The sequence below is a fragment of the Heterocephalus glaber genome, unplaced genomic scaffold (genome assembly GCF_053883595.1).
Source record: "Heterocephalus glaber isolate CG9 unplaced genomic scaffold, H.glaber_assembly_v1.0 deba00001546, whole genome shotgun sequence".
Classification (NCBI taxonomy): Eukaryota; Metazoa; Chordata; class Mammalia; order Rodentia; family Bathyergidae; genus Heterocephalus; species Heterocephalus glaber.
This window is the reverse complement of record NW_028258339.1, coordinates 3,600,533-3,623,104: the sequence shown is the minus strand read 5'-3', so window position 1 is coordinate 3,623,104 and position 22,572 is coordinate 3,600,533. Positions and strand designations below refer to the sequence as shown.

The 22,572-nt window shown below is 48.7% G+C and overlaps 1 protein-coding gene, 1 long non-coding RNA gene and 1 other non-coding gene across 15 annotated transcripts in view; 2 read left to right on the top strand and 1 right to left on the bottom strand.

Annotated features, from left to right (window-relative positions):
* Was (WASP actin nucleation promoting factor) overlaps nucleotides 1-17,041 on the top strand; it is a 39,943-nt gene extending 22,902 nt beyond the window's left edge. For 4 of the 13 annotated variants that reach the window (XM_004871949.3, XM_004871948.3, XM_013068213.3 and 1 more), the window contains 11 exons: nucleotides 11,190-11,330; nucleotides 11,908-11,994; nucleotides 12,095-12,197; nucleotides 12,296-12,343; nucleotides 12,437-12,490; nucleotides 13,129-13,303; nucleotides 13,834-13,876; nucleotides 14,076-14,229; nucleotides 14,370-14,779; nucleotides 15,008-15,122; nucleotides 16,761-17,041. In XM_004871949.3, coding sequence (XP_004872006.1) covers nucleotides 11,253-11,330; nucleotides 11,908-11,994; nucleotides 12,095-12,197; nucleotides 12,296-12,343; nucleotides 12,437-12,490; nucleotides 13,129-13,303; nucleotides 13,834-13,876; nucleotides 14,076-14,229; nucleotides 14,370-14,779; nucleotides 15,008-15,122; nucleotides 16,761-16,816 — 1,323 coding nt within the window. In that variant the 5' untranslated portion in view covers nucleotides 11,190-11,252 and the 3' untranslated portion in view covers nucleotides 16,817-17,041. The other 9 variants (XM_021249982.2, XM_087189773.1, XM_021249979.2 and 6 more) reach the window with 8 other exon arrangements.
* LOC147824393 (U2 spliceosomal RNA) lies at nucleotides 32-216 on the top strand. Its single transcript, XR_015442409.1, has one exon. It is a non-coding gene; the product is annotated as a U2 spliceosomal RNA (small nuclear RNA).
* LOC106008445 (uncharacterized) lies at nucleotides 15,118-22,562 on the bottom strand. Its single transcript, XR_015442403.1, has 3 exons — nucleotides 22,439-22,562; nucleotides 19,038-21,483; nucleotides 15,118-15,889 (listed from the first exon to the last, which is right to left on the bottom strand). It is a non-coding gene; the product is annotated as an uncharacterized LOC106008445 (long non-coding RNA).
* Nucleotides 22,563-22,572: the final 10 nt, after the last annotated feature.

Here is a 22,572-nt window from a genome sequence, read left to right as displayed (position 1 = left end):
GGGGGCCCATGGAGGCCTGGAAGATCATTCTCAGTCTGTCTGGGCTTCCGCTAAGATCAAGGGTCAGATCTTATCACTTTAACACCTGGCACATCCTCCATCCGAGGGCAATGTAGTAAATGGATTTTTGCAGCTGGGTGATGAAATAGGAGCTTGTTCTGTCCACTCTACACATGGACCTGGTATTGCAGTAGCTCCAGGAACGGTGCACCCACTGGGGGGTAGAGGCGGTAAAACTGGTGTTTGGAAAAAAAAATTACTCTCTGCTGGGCAACATCAGCTGTGTTTGGAAACTGCATCAAAGATACTTTGTCTTGGGCCAGGGATTTAGCTCAGTGGCTCCGCACCTGCCTTGCAAGCTCAAGGTCCTGAGTTTGACCCCTGCTACCAAAAAAAAGAGATACTTTTAGCGATTTTGGTTCATTTTTTTGTTTTGTTTTTGTGGGGTTTTTGTTTGTCTGATTTTGAGATAGGGTCTCACTATGTAGCGCAGGCTGGCCCGGAACTCACAGCAATCCTCCTGCCTCAGCCTCTCAAGTGCTGAGATTACCTGTGTGTGTCACCACATCCAATTAGCAATTTCAGTCCATTGTGCAGACTGCTGTGACACTCAAAGAAAATTGAATCTATTAGCAATTAGTGGGATAAAGCAATATGCTAACTGCTACAGAAAAAGTGATAGAGATAGACTAGTTGAGACACCTAGAGGTCTCTGCCACTCACTGGCTGCTTCACTGTAGAAACCATGTCACAGACTGTCCCCAATTTACAATGGCTTGACTTACACTTGTTCTACTTTGGGGTGATGCAAGAGTGACATGCGCTCACTGGAAACTGCACTTGGAAGTTCGAATTAGGTTCTTGGCTGGGCTAATGACAGGCAATGAGATCCTCCCTCTCCAATGCTGGGCTACAGTAGCAGAGCCGCAGCACCCCCTAAGCCCCGCAGTCACTGAGGAACACAAGTGACACTGCAGTGTGCTGTGTGCTCAGCTAGGATGCTCACTATGGTAGATGTAATGAATGCATCTTCCACTTAGGATATCTTCATCTTCCAGGGGGTTATCAGGATGGAAGCCTGTCTCAAGCTGAGGGTCACCTGTACAGGAATTCTGGGCTAATCCCTCTGCTCACAGGTGACCACTGCACCCCATTCCCTTCTTCTGTGACTGCTTTCTGTTCGCTCGAGTACACCCAGCGGTACTTTTTTTTTTTTTGGTACTGGGGATTGAACTCAGGACCTTGTGCTTTTGAGGCAGGCAGCGGCACCACTGAGCTAAATCCACGGCCTTCTGGTACATTCTTCACCTGCGGTCTCTGGGTCTTCCTTTCTGTGGTCCCATGTGGTTTCTGTCAGCCCCAGCTGGCAGTGTGGTTGCTAGTGCAAGTCTGCCTTTCCTCCTGGCTTTTGTTGAGAAGGTTAAATCCACCGTCACACTCACAAATCTCCTTATCAGTCTGCCACTCTGTGTTCCATTCCAAACACACTTATTTTTTTATAACATGGACAAATTGAGAGTTGTTCAAATCTTTAACTTCTAGTCTCTTTTCACTTAACATTTTCTTTTTTTAGAAGGGTCTCATTATGTAGTTCAGGCTGGCCTTCAACTATGTAGCCCAGGCTGGCCTTGAACTCATGGCAATCCTCCTGCCTCAGCCTCATGAGTGCTGGGATCACAAGCATGTGCTACCATCCCCGCACTAAGATCTTTGCCACTTTATGACAAGGATCATTTTTTCTTCATTGTCCAGTTACATGTTCCCCATTTCTGCCCCAGATCTCATTAGAATGGCCTTAGCCATCCACATTTCTGCCAAGAAATCTGTTCATGATGACTTGGGTATTTTCGAGGAAGACAGAAGCTTTCTCTGTAGCCCTCCTCTTTTCTCTCGAGTCTTCACCAGAATCACCTTCAACAACCCACTCATAGCCACACAGGTCTTTTCTACATTGTACACACAGATTCTTCCAGCTCTACCCATTCACTGCAAGATTCCAAAGCCCCAGCCACACTGTTAGGTGTCTGTTAGAGCAACACTGGTATTTTTGGTTCCAATGTCTGTCTTAGTCATGGTGGGCTGCTATAACCAAGTCTCGAAGACTGGGTGCCTCAAAACCACAGAAACTTACTCCTTGCGGTGCTGGAGACTGGAAGCCTGAGGTCAGGGTGCAGCTCAGAGAGGCTCTGCAGTGGCCCCTAGCAGGCTGGAGAGTCCTTGAGGTGTCTTCATACGGTGAAAAGAGGGTGCAAGGCTCTTAGGGGGCTTATTTTACAGCATCACTCATCCCACTCACCGCCCCCCCCCCCGTCGTCACCTGTCACCTCCCAAAGGGCCTATGTCCTAATACTGTCACTTTATTTATTTATTTTTGAGACAGGGTCTTGCTATGCAGTTCAGGCTGGCCTTGAACTCACTATGTAGCCCAGGCTGGCCTTGAACTAGCATTGATCCTCCTGCCTCAGGCTCCTGAATGCTGAGATCAGAGGCGTGTGCCACCACACCCGGCCAGGGGCGCATTTTTAACTGCTGTAAATTTTGAATCTATTTTGTCAGAAGTTAATATAATCTTGGGGCCAGGGATTTAGCTCAGTGGTTCTGCCACCTGCCTCGCAAGCACAAGGTCCCAAGTTCGATTCCCAGTACCAAAAAAAAGTTAATATAATCTTAGTCCATTTATCTATACACTACAGAAGGCATGCTCTGACATTTATGGTATTTGACAGAACCAAACACTCGTTGTGCCTGTCCCATCCAGAAAATGCAAACACAAAGCAACACTTTTTGAAGCTAGAGAATAAATGAATCTAAGAATGGCTGGGAACAGGCAGGAAAACCCTGCTGGATTTGTTACAGAAGTCACGATGGAAGTGCCAGGTCCTGGCGTAAGATGTCACTGACTTCCAAAGACGGAACTGTCCTTTTCTGCTTTACAGATAAGAAATCCTACACCAAGGGGAGGAACTCTAACCCACTACCCGAAATCCCCAGGGCCCACTTCCAGACAGCCAGGACCCGAAGCAGGCGCCCGTGTACAGGCCCTGAAGCGGTAACCAATGGGAACCCGGCATGCGGGAACAGAGGCGGGACTATGTGATTCCCAAAGCCTTGCAACTTCCGAGAATAACAGACACCAGAATTCAGTCGTTGACCAATCAGAGCCACTACGGTCGGTCCTTGAGCCAAATGCTTGCTCAGGTGTGCTGAGAACTGGTTCAAACTTGAGGAATAGAGGGGCTGGGGTGAGCGAGCATAACAAGGCCAAGGTAAAAGAGCCCCATGGTAGACCGGAGAGTAAGATCCGCCCGAGGCAGTTGAGGGTAGGGAGGAGAGGACGAGATCTTGGGTCAAACGGGCTGTTCCGCGTGCAGCACGAGGCATCCCCTCACTGTACTCCGCACTCCTCCCCCACAAGCAACATGGCGTGGGCAAGATGCCCCCCTCTCCCTACATGGATCCGGCCAGGTGCGGTGTTGCCTCTGCGGGGCGTGGCTGGGACTGGGCATGCGCACCCCCGGGTAGAGTGTCACGCTGTTTTCCCCCTTCTGATCGTTACTAATACATAAATATATCCTAAAACTAACCCTGCATTTATAGAAATTTTATTTTCTGCCTTTTAAAAGTGTATCTTAGTGCCGAGCATGGTGGCGCACGGCCTGTGATCCCAGCACTCGGGACGCTGAACCAGGAGGATCGCTGCCAGTCCGAGGCCAGCCCAATCTACATCGTGAGTTCAGGGCCAGCCTGAACTACAAAGTGAGACTCTGTCTCAACGCCCCGCCCCAACAAAAATTATTCACATACGCACACAAAAATCCAGATGAGATTTCTGTGCTCTCAAATCAAACAACGTAAAGTATTTGCTGAACAGCAATATGAGGCTTGGAGTTAAAAGACGTGTTCGTAAACAAAATAAAACAAACAGTGGAAAACAAAATGGGCCTGGAGTGGTGGTGTGCACCTCTATAATCCCAGCACTGGGGAGGCTGAGGCAGGAGTATTGCCATGAGTTCGAGGCTAGGGTGGGCTACATACTGAGTTCAAGAACAGCCTGAACTACGTAGCAAGACCCTGTCTCAAAAAGAAAAACAAAACACCCGGAAGACATGTTCACGAGTCAATGACTAAGCCACTATATGTCATTGTTCTGCCCCTATATTAAAAACATGCACACAAATAAATGTATCATTCATAGCATATTCTGCTCACATCATGAGTTATTTTTGAAATGATTAAAATATGTGAATTTAGCCAAGTGGTGGAGCATGCCTGTAATCCCAGTACTTGGGAGGCTGAGGCAGGAGGATCACCAGCGAGTTGAAGGCCAGCCTGGGCTACATAGTGATTTCAAGGCCAGCATGGACTACATAGTGAGACCCTGGCTCAAAAAAGAAACATATGAGGGCAGGGATTTAGCTCAGCGGTTCCGCTGCTCCACAAGCACAAGGACCCAAGTTCGATCCCCAGTACCAAAAAAAAGAAACATGACTTTACATAAGTAATGTATGTAAACTATAGAAAGAACGTGAAATAAAGAAAACCAACAAGAAGGTAAAAATCACAGTCTCAGCCAGGCTTGGTGGTGCATGCCTGGATTTAAATTCAAGCCCAGCTTGGGTAATTCAGCAACCTATGGAGACCCTGTGTCAAATTTTAAAAACAAATTTTTAAAGGGCTGGGGATGTAGCTCACCATGAAGGCCTTGGATCCAATCAATGCTCAGTACCAAAAAAGTAAAATAAAACTCATAATCTCAAACAGCCAGTGATAATTTCCACTGGCTATTTATTTATTTCTTTATTTTTGTGGTTGGTACTGGAGATTGAACCTGGGTCAATCACACTGAGCTACACTCTCAGCTCTTAATTTTTTTATTTTGACACAGAGTCTCAGTAGGTCAGTAAATTACCCTGGCTAGATTTAAACATCCAGTCTTCCTGTTTCAGCCTCCCAGACTGCTAGGATTACAGGCATGCACCACCACACTTGGCTCTTTTAAAATTTTATTTTCCCTGTTCTTATTAGTTCCTATTAATTTTATAATATATTGAGTTTCAATTTGTATTTTTGTTTGTTTTTTAGAGACAAGCGTCTCCCTCTGTAGTTTGGCCTCACACTCACAACAATCCTACTGCCTCAGCCTCCCAAATGCTGCAGATACAGGTGTGTGCCAGTACTCCCAGTATATTTCAAGGCAGGGGCTTCTTTTTTTTTTTGGTACCAGGGATCGAACTCAGGACCTTGCATTTGCAATGCAGGCATGGTGCCACTGAGCTAAATCCCCAGCCCTCCCCCAGTATATTTCAATTAGATCCATCTCCCTTGCCCTCTCCCTTACTAGGGTCACAGTCTTGACTGCACACACTCCTGTAGCCACAAGGACTGAGGAGGCTCAGATAATCTTGAGGCTACAGAAGTTGTGGGTACATGGAGAGTCAGCGGTAGGGCCTCAAAGTCTGGAGAAGGAGGGTAGCAAGGGGCTTGGAGAAGGCTGCTGGGTCAAAGTGACGATACCATAGTTCTTTTATCCACAGTGCTGAGTGAACAGGACTGATGAGGGTTGGGTTCCTGTCTGGCCGGGGGTGTAGGGGGTAGAGATTCCTGGGAGGCAGGTTTTGGTTTGGCATTGAATTGACAGGGGCCTGATACTGGGGGACAGCCCCATGCCACCAAGACTTGTACATTAAGAATGGTAAAAAGGCTTCCCACAATGTTTTTTATTAAAAGGAATCATTGGACCTAGGTGTGGTGGTGCACACCTGTAATCCCAACAGTCTAGGAGGATGAAGCAGGAAGATCACAAGTTCCTGCCCAGCCTGGACAACTCAGCGATTTATCAAAGACCCTTTCTCAAAATTTATTTATTTCTTTATTTAGAGACAGGGTCTTGCTATGTAGTCCAGGCTGGCCTCAAACTCACAGCAATCCTCCTGCCTCAGCCTCCCAGGTGCTGGATTACAGGTGTGGCACCATGCCTAGTAGGAAATTTATCTTCTAAGTGCTAATTTTAAAAATACAACTTGCAAATGTAGTAAAGGTTGTCATCCCCTAATGCAGAGTTAAAGGGGACAGAGCTGAGGGCAGAGAAAGGTAGAAGAAGACAGAGAACAAAAGACACAGAAGGCTCAGAACAATTTCATCTTGGCCCCTGTGTGACACCTAACAGTTTGGGGACCATTTCTCACAGAAGTGGCCTTCACTGGACCATTTCCAAGTGGTGGGACCTGGGGCAAGTTACCTCAGCTTTTCTGGGCTTCAGCCTCCACACCAGAGAAATGGAGTAAGAGTTGTGCTCACCCCATGAGGCCCCCCTTGGCATGTTGAATGAGCTAAGAAGTGGAACGCACTTGGGAAAATCTGAGAGAACAAACAAATCATTATTATTATTTTTTTGGTATCAAGAATCATACTCAGGTCCTCTCGCTTGCCAGGCAGGTGCTGTGCCACTGAGCTACATCCCCAGCCCCTCCCCCACCCCTTTTTGGGTAAAAGTAATCAAATTACATATACTGGCCAAGATGGTGACTTGCACCTGTAATCCCAGCACTGAAAGGCTGAGGCAGGAAGATGACAAGTTCAAGCCCAGCCTGGGCAATTTAGTGACTTAGCAAGACCCTGCCTCAAAATTAAATAAATAAATGAACAATAAATAAAAAGGACTGGGCTGGACATGGTGGCACATGCTTGTGATCCCAGCACCCAGGAAGCTGAGGATCGCTGCAAGGTCAAGGCCAACCTGGGCTACATAAGGAGACCCAGTTTAAAAAAAAAATTAAAAAGTAAAAAATAAAGGGGATTGGTGCTGGGGATATAGCTCAGCACAAAGGCCCTGGTGTTTAATCCCCACAGACAACAACAACAACAATAATAATAAATACAAAGACATGATTAGCTGGTTGTGTTAGCCGACACCCATAATTCCAGCTACTTGGAAAGGCGAGGCAGAAAGATCACAAGTGCAAGGCTAGTCTCGGCAATTTAGCAAGACCTTGTTTCAGAATTTTAAAAAGGGCCGGGGATGTGTCTGTGGGGAAGCACTTGCCTAGCATGTCCAAGGCTCTGCGCTCCATCGCCAGCAGTACCCAAAATTTAAAAAGACATCATTATTAATCTTTCATTGGTTCTTTCAACACATTGCTGTGTGTCTGGTTTGTGCCGGATATTTTTCATAGGCTTGGCAGAGAGACTGCCTAGTGAGCAGTGTTCAAATGAGCAAATGCAATAGCTTTGTAAAAATGTATATTTATATTTTATACTTGTTTATTTATTTTTGTGGCACTGGGGATGGGACCCAGAGCTTCACACATGCAAGGCAAGTGCTCTACCACTGAGCCCCATCCCCAGCCCACAATGCTTCTTTACTGTCTTTTTGGGGAGAGGACAGCAGAGTCTTGCTAAATTGCCCAGACTCACCTCAAACTCACCATCCTCAAACTCAGCCTCCTGAGTAGGTGGCTCCACAGTGTTTTTGTTTTGATTTATTTTGTTGTTGTTTTGGGTTTTTTTAGACAGGCTCTCACTATGTAGCCCAGGCTTGCCTTGAACTCTTGGCGATCCTCCTGTCTCAGCCTCCTAAGTGCTGGGCTTCCAGGTGTGCGCCACCATGCCCGGCTCCACAGTGGTTTTTAAGGCCAAGTAGGAGCTGGCTCTCATCAACAGGTTAGAAGGTGTCACCAGCCTGGAGATGTGAAATAGCTTGCTAAATTGGGGGCACCCTAAGCTGAGATGAGAAGCACATGAGGTGGGAAGAGGTTGCAGCTGCCACTGTAGAAGGGGCATAGAGCCTGGGCACGGGAGAGGCTTTGTACCGTGGGCAAGGCCTCCAAGGGGCTTTCAGGTATGTGGGCCCCAGAGGTGCACCGGTCCATTTAGGAAGCCAATCATGTCAGTCACACCCTAGACCTGCTCAGCAACTAGACCGCTACCCCTGGACCTGAGAGCAGCCTGTCTCCAAATCCCCTACATCATGAATGGGGAAACTGAGGCCCAGAGAGGCAGGAACTGAGCTAGCATTCACTTGGGGAAGCATTTTGGCATCATCTGGAAAAGCTAGAGATTCACATGCATACCCTGTAACCCAGCATTTGCCCCCTGAAATCATGCATGTCGATGTGGGCAAGATGTGTGTGGCAGCCAACACTGCGGCATCGCTCCAACAGCAAGCACTGCAGACAGCCCCAGATCCACTAGCGGGAGACACACTGAAACATGGAACACTACAGAGCAATGACAAGAAGCAGCTACCACTACAGACAAATAGGAATCACAGTACAGACAGGAGAGAAGGCATACAGGAGCACACCCCATCTCTCTTGGGCTTGCAATCAGGTCCTCTGCAGCCAGCACCCAGGAGGCTGAGACAGGAGCATCACTTCAAGTTCAAGGCCAGCCTGCACTACATAGTGAGACCTTGTCTCAAAAAAACCAAACCAAACCAAAAAATAAGTCTCTCTGCTTGTTAACTGGATGCTATTGGGGAAATCATTTAATCGCTCTGAGACTCTTAGTTCCCTCATCTCTAAAATGGAGACATGATGGTATTGGGTGCAGTGGCACACACTTGTGATCCTGGCACTTGGGAGGCTGAGGCAGGAGGATTACCATGAGTTCAAGGCCAGTCTGGGCTACATAGTGAGTTCAAGGCCAGCTTGGACTACATAGCAAGACCCTATCTCAACCCCCCCAAAACCCAAAAATAAAATAAGACATGTAACAGTGTATAACCTATAGGCCAGTGATGGTGAACCTTTTAGAGCTTTCAGTGATACAAACAGCCTGCTATGGCACCTGTGCCACAAGTTCACCACCACCACTGTAGGCTTTTTTCCCCCCAGTATCAGGAACCGAACTCAGGACCTTGGGCTCGCCAGGCAGGTGCAGCATCGCTGAGCTACATCCCTGGCCCTGTTAAGGAGTTCAGTGGTCTAAAGTCTTTTTAGGGAAAAGGGGTTAGAACAGTGCGTGGCACATATGTTAAGTGCTACATGAATGTTAAGATAAAAGTAGAGACACTGGAAGTGTAGCTCAGTGATACAGCATATGCCTAGCATGCACAAGATCCTGAGTTCGAGTCCCAGTACCACAAACGAATAAAGTAGAATGCCAAGTGGAAAAAGCAAGTCTTCCAAGATTGTATACTTTCAAAATGTCCAAAAATGGCCAGGCATGATGGCACACACCTCTAATCCCAAAACTCAGGAGGCTGAGGCAGGAGGATTGCCACAAATTGGAGGCCAGCCTGGGCTACGTAGTGAGTTCAAGTCCAGCCTGAACTACACATAGTGAGACCCTGTCTCAAACAACAGCAACAACAACAACAAAAACGTCCAAAAGTGAAATAAGATGTTGTTTCAGCATTCATGGATGCTACAAAGTTTCCTTCTTTTAGAAAGGGGATGATAGCCAGGGTAGTTGTGCATACCTATAAGCCCACCACTTGGGTGGCTGAGGCAGGAGGATCACTGTGAGTTCAAAGCCACCCTGGGCAACATACCGAAAAAGGTGATGATAAAGGCCAGGCATGGTGGTGCGCTCCTGTCATTCCAGCACTCAGTAGGCTGAGGCAGGAGGATTTGCCAAGAGTTTGAGGCCAGGCCAGCCTTAACTATATAGCAAGACCCTGTCTCAAAAAAAGAAGAAGGAGGAGGAGGAGGAGCAGGAGCAGGAGGAGCAGGAGGAGAAGGAGAAGAAAGGAGGAAGTTTGAGCTCAGTCTGAACAATTTAGTGACCTTGTCTCAAAATTTTAAAAATTAAAGTAAAAGCAGGGCCGGGGATTTAGCTCAGTGGTTCTGCCGCCTGCCTTGCAAGCGGAAGGACCCGAGTTCGATCCCCAGTACCAAAAAAAAAAAATTAAAGTAAAAGTTAGGAACATAACACAGTAAGAAGGCCCTGGGTTCAGTCTCAGTACTACAAAAGTACTACAAAGCAAACCAATGAATAAATTGCTGGAGATGTACCTCTTTGTGAAGGCTCTGGGTTCAATCTCTGGTACTACAAAAAAAAAAAAGAGAGAGAGAGAAATCAAGAAATTCATTCATTCATTCATTCATTCAGGAACTACAGGGAGGCAAGGATATGCTATGGGGCCCTGAGTCAGGGCTTATACTGCACACTGTTGCAATGTCAGGGGCTCAGAGGAGAGATGGACTCCCTGGGGCTCTGTTATTTATTTATTTAGGCAAGGTTCAGGCTAGCCTCTAACTCTCAGTGATCCTCCTGCTTCAGCCTCCAGAGTGCTGGAATTACAGGCGTGAGCCACCACGCCCGCCTGGGGCTCTGTAATTAACAGGAAAAGCTGCTGCAGCAACCCTTCCTGACTTGGTCCCAGCCTACCTGGCTCCTTTGGGCAGGAAAGAGGCTGGGCGCCCCAAGACCACTCCCCTTGGCGTCAGCCCTGCAGAGGTGCCCAAGGTGGCTCAGCTCTCTCACCCCAGCAGAAGAAGGCAGGCCTGAGGCCGGCAGAGGAAGATGGGCCCCAAAGAGTCAGAAAGAAGGAGGCTGGAACTGGTCAAGAAGATGGGATGAGCCAGTTAAGTGAAGGAGAGCCCCAACCTGAAGGAGGAGGGCTCAACCCTGTCCTAGCAAGGCAGAGGCCAGGCCCACTGCAAGGCCCCGGAGGACTTGTTTCCCTTGTGGTTTCTTGCACTTCCTGTTCCCTTGCTCACTGCGGAAGTTCCTCTTCTTACCCTGCACTCGGAGCCTAGGCAGAGAGGACAAGGACAGAAGAACCATGAGTGGGGGCCCTGTAGGAGGCAGGGCCGGGGGCCGGGGGGGAGCAGTGGCCCAGCAGAACATTCCTTCTAGCCTCCTGCAGGACCACGAGAACCAGCGCCTCTTCGAGATGCTCGGCAGGAAATGCTTGGTGAGCTGGGGCTTAATCTCCCGGCCCTCCCAGGGTTCCCTCCCTTTTCTTGTCTTCCACTCTGCCCCCTCCACTTCCTCACCCCTCCTTGCTCCTCTTCTTTCTTCTCATCCTTTCCTACTTCTTTCCCCGTCCTTCATTTTATCTCCTAGGACCCACTTACCATCCGTCCCCCATACCAGGAAGATCTCCATGTCTGCTCACCTTCCCTTTGTTTGTGGCTCAGCCTACAAGCCCATGATCGCTACAGGCAAGGAAGGCCCAGGCCTGGCTCCTCGACCCTCAGGCTACCTCTGAGCAGACGCCACTGTCCTTGCTCTCCCCCCAGACACTGGCCACTGCAGTTGTTCAGCTGTACCTGGCGCTGCCCCGTGGAGCCCAGCACTGGACCATGGAACACTGTGGGGCCCTGTGCTTCGTGAAGGACAACCCACAGAAGTCCTACTTCATCCGCCTTTATGGCCTTCAGGTGACCTGTGACCCACTGGACGCACAAGCCAGTTCTCCACCCGCACAAGCAGATCTATGTCCATAACCCTGAGCCCTCAGTCGGGTAGTTAATCCCTGAGCCCCAGAACCAGTGAACCACCCAGATCCCAAACTCTGCCTCACCTTTCTAGGTCTGAGACAACCTGCTCCAGGTCTCCATCTCAAGATCTCTTCACGCACCCAAATAGTAATATACTCCTAAGCCTAATCTGTTCCACAAACAAAAAAAGAAAACAAGGAGTATTGTAATTATGCCTCAATCTCAAATCTGTTCCAAATTCAGCATTTTAAATGTACCTGGGACTGGAATTTAAAATTCTGAAATTTGAGCCCCCAAGTCCCACATCTAGGGTCATGAATTTAAGCCTCTCCATACTGTACTCCAACCCTAGATATCTGACACCTAGACCACCAACTCTTTGATGCTGATCTGAAAATCTCCAGTTCAGAGCCTGGGGCCCAAAATCTGGACACCACACTCCCTGGCCAGGTAACAAAGGCCTGCCCCCAGGCATATGTCTCAGTGCCATGTGTGTCCCCCCACCCTGCCTCTCCAGGCTGGCCGGATGCTCTGGGAACAGGAGCTGTATTCACAGCTGGTCTACTTGGCTCCCACGAGCTTCTTCCACACCTTTGCTGGAGATGTAAGTGGCCCACATGGCCCCTTGGGCCTCGGTTGGGGTGTGAGGAGGAGAGGGGAAAAGCAGGGAGGCTGGATTGATGCTGAACCTAAGGCATGTGCAGGACTGCCAGGTGGGGCTGAACTTTGCAGATGAGGGCGAGGCCCAGGCCTTCCAGGCCCTGGTGCAGGAGAAGATACAAAAAAGGAATCAGAGGCAAAGTGGAGGTGAGGAGGCTCTGGTGGAGGACAATGATTGGGCACAGGGAGTGTGTGGATGGGGAGCTACAAAAGCCCTTCTTATGGCTCTGAATCCACCTGTCTAGCCACAGATAGACGCCAGCTACCACCACCACCAGCACCAGCCAATGAAGGTAGGTCCTTTAGTGCCGACAGGGGCAATAAGGGGCTGGCCCAGGAACCTGTGGCAGGGTTATGACAGTTCTTAACCCATTCCATCTCCCCAGAAAGAAGAGGAGGACTCCCACCTCTGGCCCCACATCCAGGTGGGGACCAAGGGGGTGAGTGGTGATTCTTTCCTGTGTCTCTTGATGGATGGGTTGGTGGAGAGAGGATAGATGGATGGGTAGTTGGGTGGGTACATGAGTGGGTGAAGGGGTAGGTGGATGAATGAATGGGTGAAACAGTGGGTATGCAGACGGATGAACAGGTACTGGGGTATGTGGATGGATAGGTGGGTGGATAGATTGGTGGCAGATAGATGGCTAAGTGGAAGGATGAACTGATGGGAGATTGAAAGTAGAAATAGATGTATAGGTAGATAGGTGCATGTGTATGGGGATAAATATATGGATGGATGATTGAGTGAATGAGTGAACAGTGTTTATATGACAATAATCCAGCCAGTGAAGAAAGAAAAGATTAAATGAATGAGTAAATAATTTAACAAATGAATCAGTCAACAAATCAGGGAATGGATGAATAAATACGTCAATGATCAGCATGAGTGAATGAATACATGAATGAATCCATGAATGCATGAGATCTGCCCACTTCTCCACTAACCCTTAGACCCCTTACTCCCTCCCTCCAAGACCATCAAACACAGACTTTTCCAATGGCCTTCCCATTTCTTATCCTTGTGCTTTGGCCGGGAGGGAGGAGAGTGAATGGCCCATTCACCCTGTGTTCTCCACAGGTCCACCAGCTGTCCCACTGTCCCTGGGGCTACCTACAGTGGACATCCAGAACCCTGATATCACAAGTTCACGATATCGTGGGCTCCCAGCCCTTGGCCCTGGCCCAGCTGATAAGAAACGCTCAGGGAAGAAGAAGATCAGCAAGGCTGATATTGGCGCGCCCAGTGGATTCAAGTAAGAACCCTTTCTCTGTGGGCCCCTGGGGGCTTCCAGGATATGAACAGGTGGACAATCAGTGACGGGAGCGTGGGCAGATGGGTGCGCGAGTGAATGGACAGATGAAAGGGCAAGTGAGTGAATGAATGGGTTTAAGTATGGGGTTGAGTGGATGGACGGAAAGGCGGGCACATGGGTAGATAAGTGGATAGATGGACTATGTGTGAAATCAGGTTGATGGACAAAGGGGTAAACAGACATGTTTGAGCAGGTGGACATAGGGACAGCTGTATGGACAAATCAGTGGTCTGTGAATGGATAGGTGAACAAAAATTGAGTGGATGGATGGTGGCAAGATGGACAGATGGATACATTGGGGCCTTAAACTTTGGTCCCCTTCTAATCATGTAACTGTACTTCCACTCATTCCCTCCTTTGGACTCAGGCCCACATTCTGACTCTTGGGTCCCCCTGGGCAGGAGAGGGCGAGAGGGCTTCCTCAGGAAGGAAGGGTAGTGGGTTTCACCAGCATCTCTTCCCTCATCCAGACATGTCAGCCACGTGGGCTGGGACCCGCAGAATGGATTTGATGTGAGTAACCCCAAAGGCCCCTGCACTCCGTTCACCTTCATCCTGCCCTTCCACAGACCACTGCTCAGACCCCATCCCCAGACCCTGCCTCTCCCACATCCCTCTCAGATCCCTGGCTGGGCTAGACCCCATAATAATCTCTGCTCCTCCTTCTGTGCGTTCTTCCTTTACCCTGGCCGGCCTTCTTCACCCTGGACAGGTGAACAATCTAGACCCAGATCTTCGGAGCCTCTTCTCCAGGGCAGGAATCAGCGAGGCCCAGCTCACGGATGCAGAGACCTCCAAACTCATCTATGACTTCATCGAGGACCAGGGTGGGCTGGAGGCCGTGCGGCAGGAGATGAGGCGGCAGGGTGAGGCCAGCTCCCCTTCTGCAGCCCTGGCGGTTGATGCCTCAGAGATGCACTGAAGTCCCTTAGTGTTCATGGAGAGCCCTACACTGGTCCGTGGAAAAGGACAATACTCACAGCTGTGTGTTATTTTCCTCCCACAGAGCCACTTCCACCACCCCCACCACCATGCCGAGGAGGGAACCAGCCCACCCGGCCCCCTGTTGTGGGGGGTAACAAGGGTCGTTCTGGTCCACTGCCCCCTGTACCCATGGGGGCTGCCCCACCCCCACCAACTCCACGGGGACCCCCTCCCCCAGGTCGAGGGGGCCCTCCACCACCACCCCCTCCAGCCACTGGACGTTCTGGACCACCGCCCCCTCCACCCACTGGAGCTGGGGGGCCATCTGTGCCACCTCCACCGCCGCCACCACCACTGCCATCACCCAGCACTGGGGGTGGGCTGGTCCCTCCCCCACCCCCTCCCACTCTGGGGTCTGGGGGGGGCCTGGCCCCTGGTGGGGGTCGGGGCGCACTTTTGGATCAAATCCGGCAGGGAATTCAGCTGAACAAGGTGAGGACAGGCAGGATGGCGAACTGGGGGTCTGGGACTCCAGGGTGTTCTGGGCAAGTCAGGATTTGAGGGGGCTGAGGCCAAGACTGATGGGGGTATCATGCTTTGGGGGTTCAGTGATAGGGTTGGAAGATATATGGGGAGCCTTGCCGGGGATTGGAGCATGTGGAAGGAGATATGCTCTTTTGGTAAGTCTGACCCCTCTGTACCCAACCCTGCTCACTGCAGACCCCCGGAGCCATGGAGAGCTCAGCCCTGCAGCCCCCACCTCAGAGTTCAGAGGGACTGGTGGGGGCCCTCATGCATGTGATGCAGAAGAGAAGCCGGGCCATCCACTCTTCCGGTGAGCCTGTCCTGCTGGGATGTGCGCTGATCCCCAGGGCAAGCCCTGGCTGAAAACACCCTGAGTGCCACTAGTGGCTGCACGCTTGCCTAGCACACCCATCTTCACAGTGTTAACATTATTGTGTGATAATAACATAATCTGTCTTTGACATTAATAGCATTAATCACAAAGTATGGCCACAATATTAACATTAACCCATGTTTAGTACTATTAACTTTAGCCCACTGTGTCATGATGTTATTTATAAAGAACCCTATCTTGATTTTTGTCTTTTTGAGACAGAGTCTTACGCTGTAATCCAGGCTGGCCTTGAGCTGTGTAGCCCAGGCTGGCCGTGAGCTCACAGCGAGGGTTAGGATTATATGCCACCATGCCTGGCTAAAGAACCCTATCTTTGACAATACTATAAGCTTTGGGGTTTTCTTTGGTACTGGAGATTGAACCCAGGTCCTTTGCATTAAGCTACATCCCCAGCCCTTTTGTAAATTTTTTATTTTGAGACAGGGTCTTAATATGTCACTCAGTTGCCGAGGCTGGGTTCAAACTTACAATGCTCCTGTCTCTGCCTCCCAAAGTACTGGGATTCCAGGTGTGGACACCCACACCCAGCTAATAACTGTGTCAACACATACATTTACATTAAGTTGTTATCTGATAATAATATTATAACTCAGTCTTTTTACAATAATGTTAACATTGGGCTCAAGATTTAGCTCAGAGGTTCCGGCGACTGCCTTGCAAGCGCAAGGTCCTGAGTTTGATCTCTGGTACCAAAAAAAAAAAAAAGAAAGAAAGAAATACAATAATGTTAACATTAATCTCCTAATGTACCAACAATATCATCATTAACCCATTATATGACTTAATATTAATCTCAACTTACTATGTTACAATAATATAATTAACTCCAACTTTGACAATAATATTACCATTAACCCTGCAGTGTGTCCATAAAATTAACAGGAATCCACTACATGACAATATTATTAACAAATCTCATCTTTTAATTTATTTGTTGTTGTTGTTTTTTTTTGGTACTGGGGTTCAAACTCAGGACCTTGTGTTTTCGAGGCAGGCGTGGTGCCACTGAGCTAGATCCCTGGCCGTATTTGTTTTTCTTCAGACAGTGTCTCACTGTGTAGTTCAGGCTGGCCTTGAACTCACTGTGTAGTCCAGGCTGGACTGGAACTCGTGGTGATCCTCCTGCCTCAGCCTCCCAAGTGCTGGGATAATAAGCCTGTGCCATCATGCCTAGCCAAATCTCATCTTTTGACAGATATTATTACTAACCCCATTATGGGCCAACATTGTGCACATTAACATGTCATGAAACAATAAATTACCCCACCTTTGCTGATATTAAATTTGCCCCATTAAATGGCAGAGGGGTTACCATTAACTCTTTTTTTTAACCATTAACTCTTTGTGTGACAATAATATCCTAACTACTTTTTGTTTTACAATGCTCTGTTGACTGCGACCCAGACCCCAACTGTGATCCCTATCTTGCTCCCAGCTCTCCCTCTAGTGGGAGACTTGAGCCTCGAGGCTAAGTCCTCACCCCCTAAACCCTAAGAACCCCCCACCCCTCCTGCCCATCCCAAGTAACCTCCACATCTTTCTCTCTCTTTCTAGACGAAGGTGAGGACCAGGCCGGTGATGAGGATGAAGATGATGAATGGGACGACTGAGCTGTCCCCCAGGCCAGTGGCTCCCACTGCACCTGCTCCCACTTGCCCCTGCCACAGACCAAAGTCCACTGCAGCTTCCGGGGCCTCACCTCCAGTGCTGTCACCCCGCAACTGTTCTTCACACTCACCCTAGCAGTCCTGGGGACCCTTTTTGTACATTTTCCAGTTCTCCTTATGCAAGGATTTTTAAACAAAAATAAAATAATTGTCCTTTTGTCTTGGTAAGTCTAGGTTTGCTTACATTGCAGGTGTGGAAATTTGGGGTCCTTTCCCCCGAAAGATCCCTTTTATTCATTTATCCCTTTCTATTTAGCCTTACGTGTATATGTTTGTTCATTCATTCATTCCTTTATGCTCTAAGTCATTTAGCCTGGTTTTGTTTTGTTTTGCTTTTCTCCGGTACCCGGGATAGAACTTAGGACCTTGCACTTTTGAGGCAGGTGTAGCGCCACTGAGCTAAATCCCCAGCCCTATAGCCTCTTTCTTTATTTTGTTCTCTCTCTCTCTCTCAGAAATGGTTGTGGCATGTTGTCTAAGCTGGCCTTGAATTCCCAGGCTCAAGCATCTCCACAAACATTTACTACCAGGCACTATTTTAGGGGCTAGGGTGAAATGGGCATTCTACAGGAGGATACAAACAGAACAAGAAATCAGATAGTGAGCTGGGTGTGATGGTGCACATCTGTAATCCCTGCACTCAAGGGGCTGAGACAGGAGGGTTGCTGCAAGTTCGAGGCCAGCCTGAAGTGCATAGTCGGACCTTGTTTAAAAAAAAGACTTCATAACAAAACAGAACTGCTCTAGAACTCAAGTAAGATACTTCAGCCTCAGTTTCCTCATCTGTGTAGTGGGAATAACAATATGTAATGGATTTCCAAATGGGATCCCACTAGGTCATCCCTCTTCCTCCTCCAGGACTTTTTTCCAGAAAAAGAGTAACTCAAAGGGCCAGGGATTTAGCTCAGTGGTGCTGCTGCCTGCCTTGAAAGCACAAGGTCCCAAGTTTGATCCCCGGTACCAAAAAAAAAAAAGTAACTCAAAACCGTTTCTAGTATTTAAAGCTTTTTCCAAGGGAGTAATTAGAAACTCTTGTTTACCAAAGCCTAGGATTGAGGTCTCTACCCTTCCCATTTCTGAAGTCTTGTGGATTCAAGACCTCAGGTATCAGGCTGGGTGTGGTCTCACCAGCCTGTAATCCCAGCTACTCAAGCCGAGGCAGGAAGATTGAAAGTTTGAGACCAGCCCAGGCAATTTAACAAGATCCTGTTTTAAAATGTGGCTCAGAGATAGAACATTCCATGCCTGAGAGTTTGGGGCCAGTCTGGGCTACATAGTGAGTTCAAGACCATCCTGAGCTACATAGTGAGACCCTGTCTCAAAAACAAAAAAACAAAACAAAGAAAGGTAGAGAATGCCACCAGTCCTGAAGAAAAAAAAATAGAGGCCAGAGAGCGCAGTCAGACAACTTGCTCAGTCCTGTTTTTTGCACTGCTGGGAATGGAACCTGGAGTCTTCTGCATGCTGACCAAGGGCTCTACCACTGAGGTATACCCTCAGCCCTCACAGGCTATTTTTACCCCAAGTCTGTGAGGGGAATCTAGAATGGGCTGCAAGATCAGTGGAAGACTCTTTGAACCATCAAACTGGGTGGGGTGGAGTGTTGGGGGGTAGGGAGGAAAGCAAGCAGATGTAGGGTGTAGTTAAGGAGGAGGTGTAAGGGTTGGAAGCTGGTGTTGCTCCTCAGGGGTTCCCAGAAGAAGAGAGAATTCTCCCAGAGCTAGAGAGGGAAGGAGTCTGTGCTTTCCCTGAATTTTCATAATTATTTATCCCCACTCCACTCTCCACAGAGACCAGATCCCTGGGTGAGCAGGCACTGAGTTCAGGAAGGACCTGTAGGTAGCACCTGTTCTCCATCCCAGTGGTCCACAAAAACCCTAGAAATTCATGTTTGGGGAACCCCTTTGGCAGCAGGCTTTACCCCACAAAGACCTCCCATGTGCAAACTTTGAACACGTGTGAGCACTGGGTAGGGCCAGCACAGAACCGACCCCAGGGGCTGATGGTGTGGCACAGTGGTAGAGCACTGGCCCGAGACGAGACGCATAAGGCCCTGGGTTCCATCCTCACTACTGTGAAAGGAAAAAGAAAACCAAATTGAGAAAGTTGCCTGACCTCTCTGAGCCTCAATTTCCTGTCTTCAAAATGAGGATAAAATGCTTACCTTCTAGGGCTGTGAGGATAATAATGAAAGGAAATGACGTCAGCAAAGTGCCTGGATCCTTGGAGGCAGCTATAAATGGTAGCTATTATTATCATTGTTGTGTTGTTACTGTTAATACTGGATTTCACTGACTCTGAATCACCATCGATTGAAAATGCAGCATTATTTTACGTATCACTAAGAAAGAGAAAAAAGTGCTGTCATTTAAATTATGACTCACTAGGACTTTGGAAGATGTAGGCTGATTTCAGAGTTGTTAAAAAATTAAATGCTTCTTGATCTCTGCATTCTGGTTCCAGGTGTATGTTCCCTTGTGAAAACTTGTCACATTGTGTCCCCATGGTCTCTATACCCTTCTGTATGTATGTTACAGCCCAACATGCAGTTTCCATTCATCAAAACAGGTCAAAACTGTGCACCTTGTGGGCTGGGGATTTAGCTCAGTGGCACCGTGCCTACCTCACAAGCATAAGGTCCTGAGTTCGATCCCAGGTACAAAAAAACCACAAAACTGTGAAGAAAAAAAAACTATCCACCTTGTGATGGATAAAACCATGTCTTCTCCCCAGCACTGGTCAAAGCAGAACATACAGTAGGTGCTTCATTAATGCTGAATAAACAGACACATGGGTGGGAGTGGGACACAGTTGTGACAGAGCGACCTTTTAAGGTCTCCTGAAAAAAGTGCTAGTCCAGAAAGATTCACTCTCCAAATTAATGAGAGATTGATCCATTCATCAAATGAAAAAAATGCCTGAGGCCACACAATTCAGTAAATGCGGAGCAGGTGGTCAGGTTCCAGAATCCAGGCCTTTGCCCTCATTATACTATTACACTATTTGGGAAAGGCCAAGAGTATTCCCCACCACCTACAGAGTCCTCCATCTTTCTTCCACATCAAGCCAGGCAGAGGTCTTGTCTTAAATCATTCTCCTGGCTTGGACAGTCTCTGGGACTCCTAGGAGAAGGAACTCAATACCTGCTAGAGAGGATGGGGGTGAGTGAGGACCAGCATCTGACTATTCTATAAAGAAGAAGGGAAGTGTTATGGCTTGTGTTTAGATGTCCTCTCAAAGCCTCATGCTATTTTGGAAGTGGCCGAATCTAGACTGTGATTGATTCTTGGTGTACTGCTAGGCCCAAGGGCACTAGGATTCAGGGCATGAGTGCTACCCACCCTAAGTAGTCTGAATAAGATAAAAGGGGCAGGAAGACGCTGTTAAGGTCCCTTGTTGCCTTTGCTGTCTTCTGCCACCCTGCCTTGGAGCCAGCTGACTATGGACTGAAACCTCTATGAACTGTAAGCTAAATAAATCCTTTCCCCCTTTAACTTTGGGTGTTGGGTATTTTGTCTCAGCAATGAGGGAGAAGTAAGACAAGAAGGAAAGGGTTGCACAGTGGACTTGACATGGTTGAACATGGCCAGCAGGAACTGATGGAACCTCAGAGTGAACAGCCATTTTCTCCAGGTGGATGAAAGGCAGACACATTATATGTTTGGTTAACTGTACAACCTTTGGTTGACTGTAGCTCACAGAAGACAGGGAGGGGCAGTTTGAGGGACTGACAGTGCAGTTTTCTGATGCTGTGAGGCACTGAACTTCCAGCTGAATGATGGCTCGCCTAGGACTGGCTGGACTGGTAGCCTGACAGTGAAGAAGATAGGCAGCCTCCGAGGGCCTTACAGGCTTGGCTGACTGGTGACCCATGGTGCTCCTGCCAGCCTGGGTGCCTGCCTGGGTGTTATAAATGAAAGACTTGCTAGGAATTGCCCCTGGCCTTAGGAACTGTCTGGATATTATTCCGTCTGGCTCTGTGTGAGGAAAGACTAAAGCAAGGGAATTTCAGGATGACTGATCATTGTGTGTAGCTGCCAACAAGGTAGTGTATCTGACTGAATCACACCATGCTTGAGAGCCTGGCTGGGTATGTTGACTGACCGCTCATGGGTGGTGTGGGTTGAGGGGTGCTGAAAAGGACCACCTGGCCAGGTGTGGTGGTGCACGCCTGTAAGCCTAGCACTCAGGAGGCTGAGGCAGGAGGACTGCCACAGGTTTGAGGCCAGCCTGAGCTACATAGTGAGTTCAAGGCCAGCCTGAACTACATAGTGAGACCCTGTCTCAAAAAAAAAAAAAAACAAAAACACCTGGCTAGCAGACAGGATGAGCGGTAGAATGAGCGAGTCACGGGCCAGCTGACTGACAGCAAGATCCATGTAGCTGCCTGACCCTGGCTGTATGTGATTACAGACTGTCTGCCCTGATAGATTCCAAGCCTCTCAGGGGCTCAACACATCAGAAGATACTGACTGACTTGATCCATGGTGGGACTAAGTTGCTTGAGAAATGACCGAAAAGCTGCAAGAATCCAGAATGACATGAACACAGGCATCTTGGTTGCAACCACCTTCTTGCCAGGCAAATGGCCCTGGGATGCATTCCAAACCCTATAGGATAGAGAAAGTAATTAAGATAAGTCAGATGAGCATTACATCCTGGCTACTGACATTTGACATATTAATAGTTTGGTTTTTGAGAAAGCACATGTGTATTTTGCTCAGTCACACCCATCTTTGTCTAGTTTAACAAAATAAACCCCTTCCTCTTGCCTTGAGGTGTGAGAATGCTCCACTTTGCAAAATCATGGATTTGTTTGACTCTTTCTTCGGCCTTGCCACCTTTCGCCTTGGCAGCTAGTTCTGATACTCGGGCCCTATACCCTGGGTGACCCACTGACAGGTGGCCAGGAGGTCTCATTGTATTTCTGGTTGTTTGGATTATTTGCTCTGAAGGCCTAGCTGGGTGTGTAGTGAAGAGAAACTTGAGGGAGCTGCAGTGACCATTCGACAATGTGACTGCCCCTAAGAGGGTTAGCATCTGACAGAGCCATATTAGAGGCTGACAGTGACAGCTTGTTCTGACCTAATCCCAGCCTGCCTGAGGGCATGGCTGAATGCTGTACTTCATGAGAAGTTTCTTCCAGGGTGGAGTGCAACTGGTCCCAGGGCCAGGGTAGATGGAGAGGAGAGCTGCTTGACTGGCTGACTTTGTGAGGGGCACACTTGGAGGGAATGGCAGGCTGGCTGGCTAACAACACCATTATCTCCCTCAAAGCCTGAGAACGAGGACACAGTGGATGCTACTATTGACTGATGAAGAATATGAACAGGGAGGCAGGGGTCTGAATGGACACCTGTCTGGAATGTCTCGTCTGATTTGAATGAGTGAACAACAGAGCAGCTAGCTATACATGGCGCTAGTCCACCCTGGGAATCACGGCCTGCTTGGGGTTAAAATGTGATGACGGACTGACTGACAGAGATAACTGGGGGTCTGACAGGACGGAGGATCCCCCTTATGACTGGCTGAGAACGTGATTGGCTACCAGTGTGACAGACAGACCTGTGCACGGGCAGGGCCTCAGGCAATCTCAGCTACCGCTGCGCCACCACCGCCTTCGCCGCCACCGCCGCCTTCGCCACCCAGAAGCACTTTGGGAAAGCGCGGCGAATACAGCCTCCGGGACCCGGCCGGGT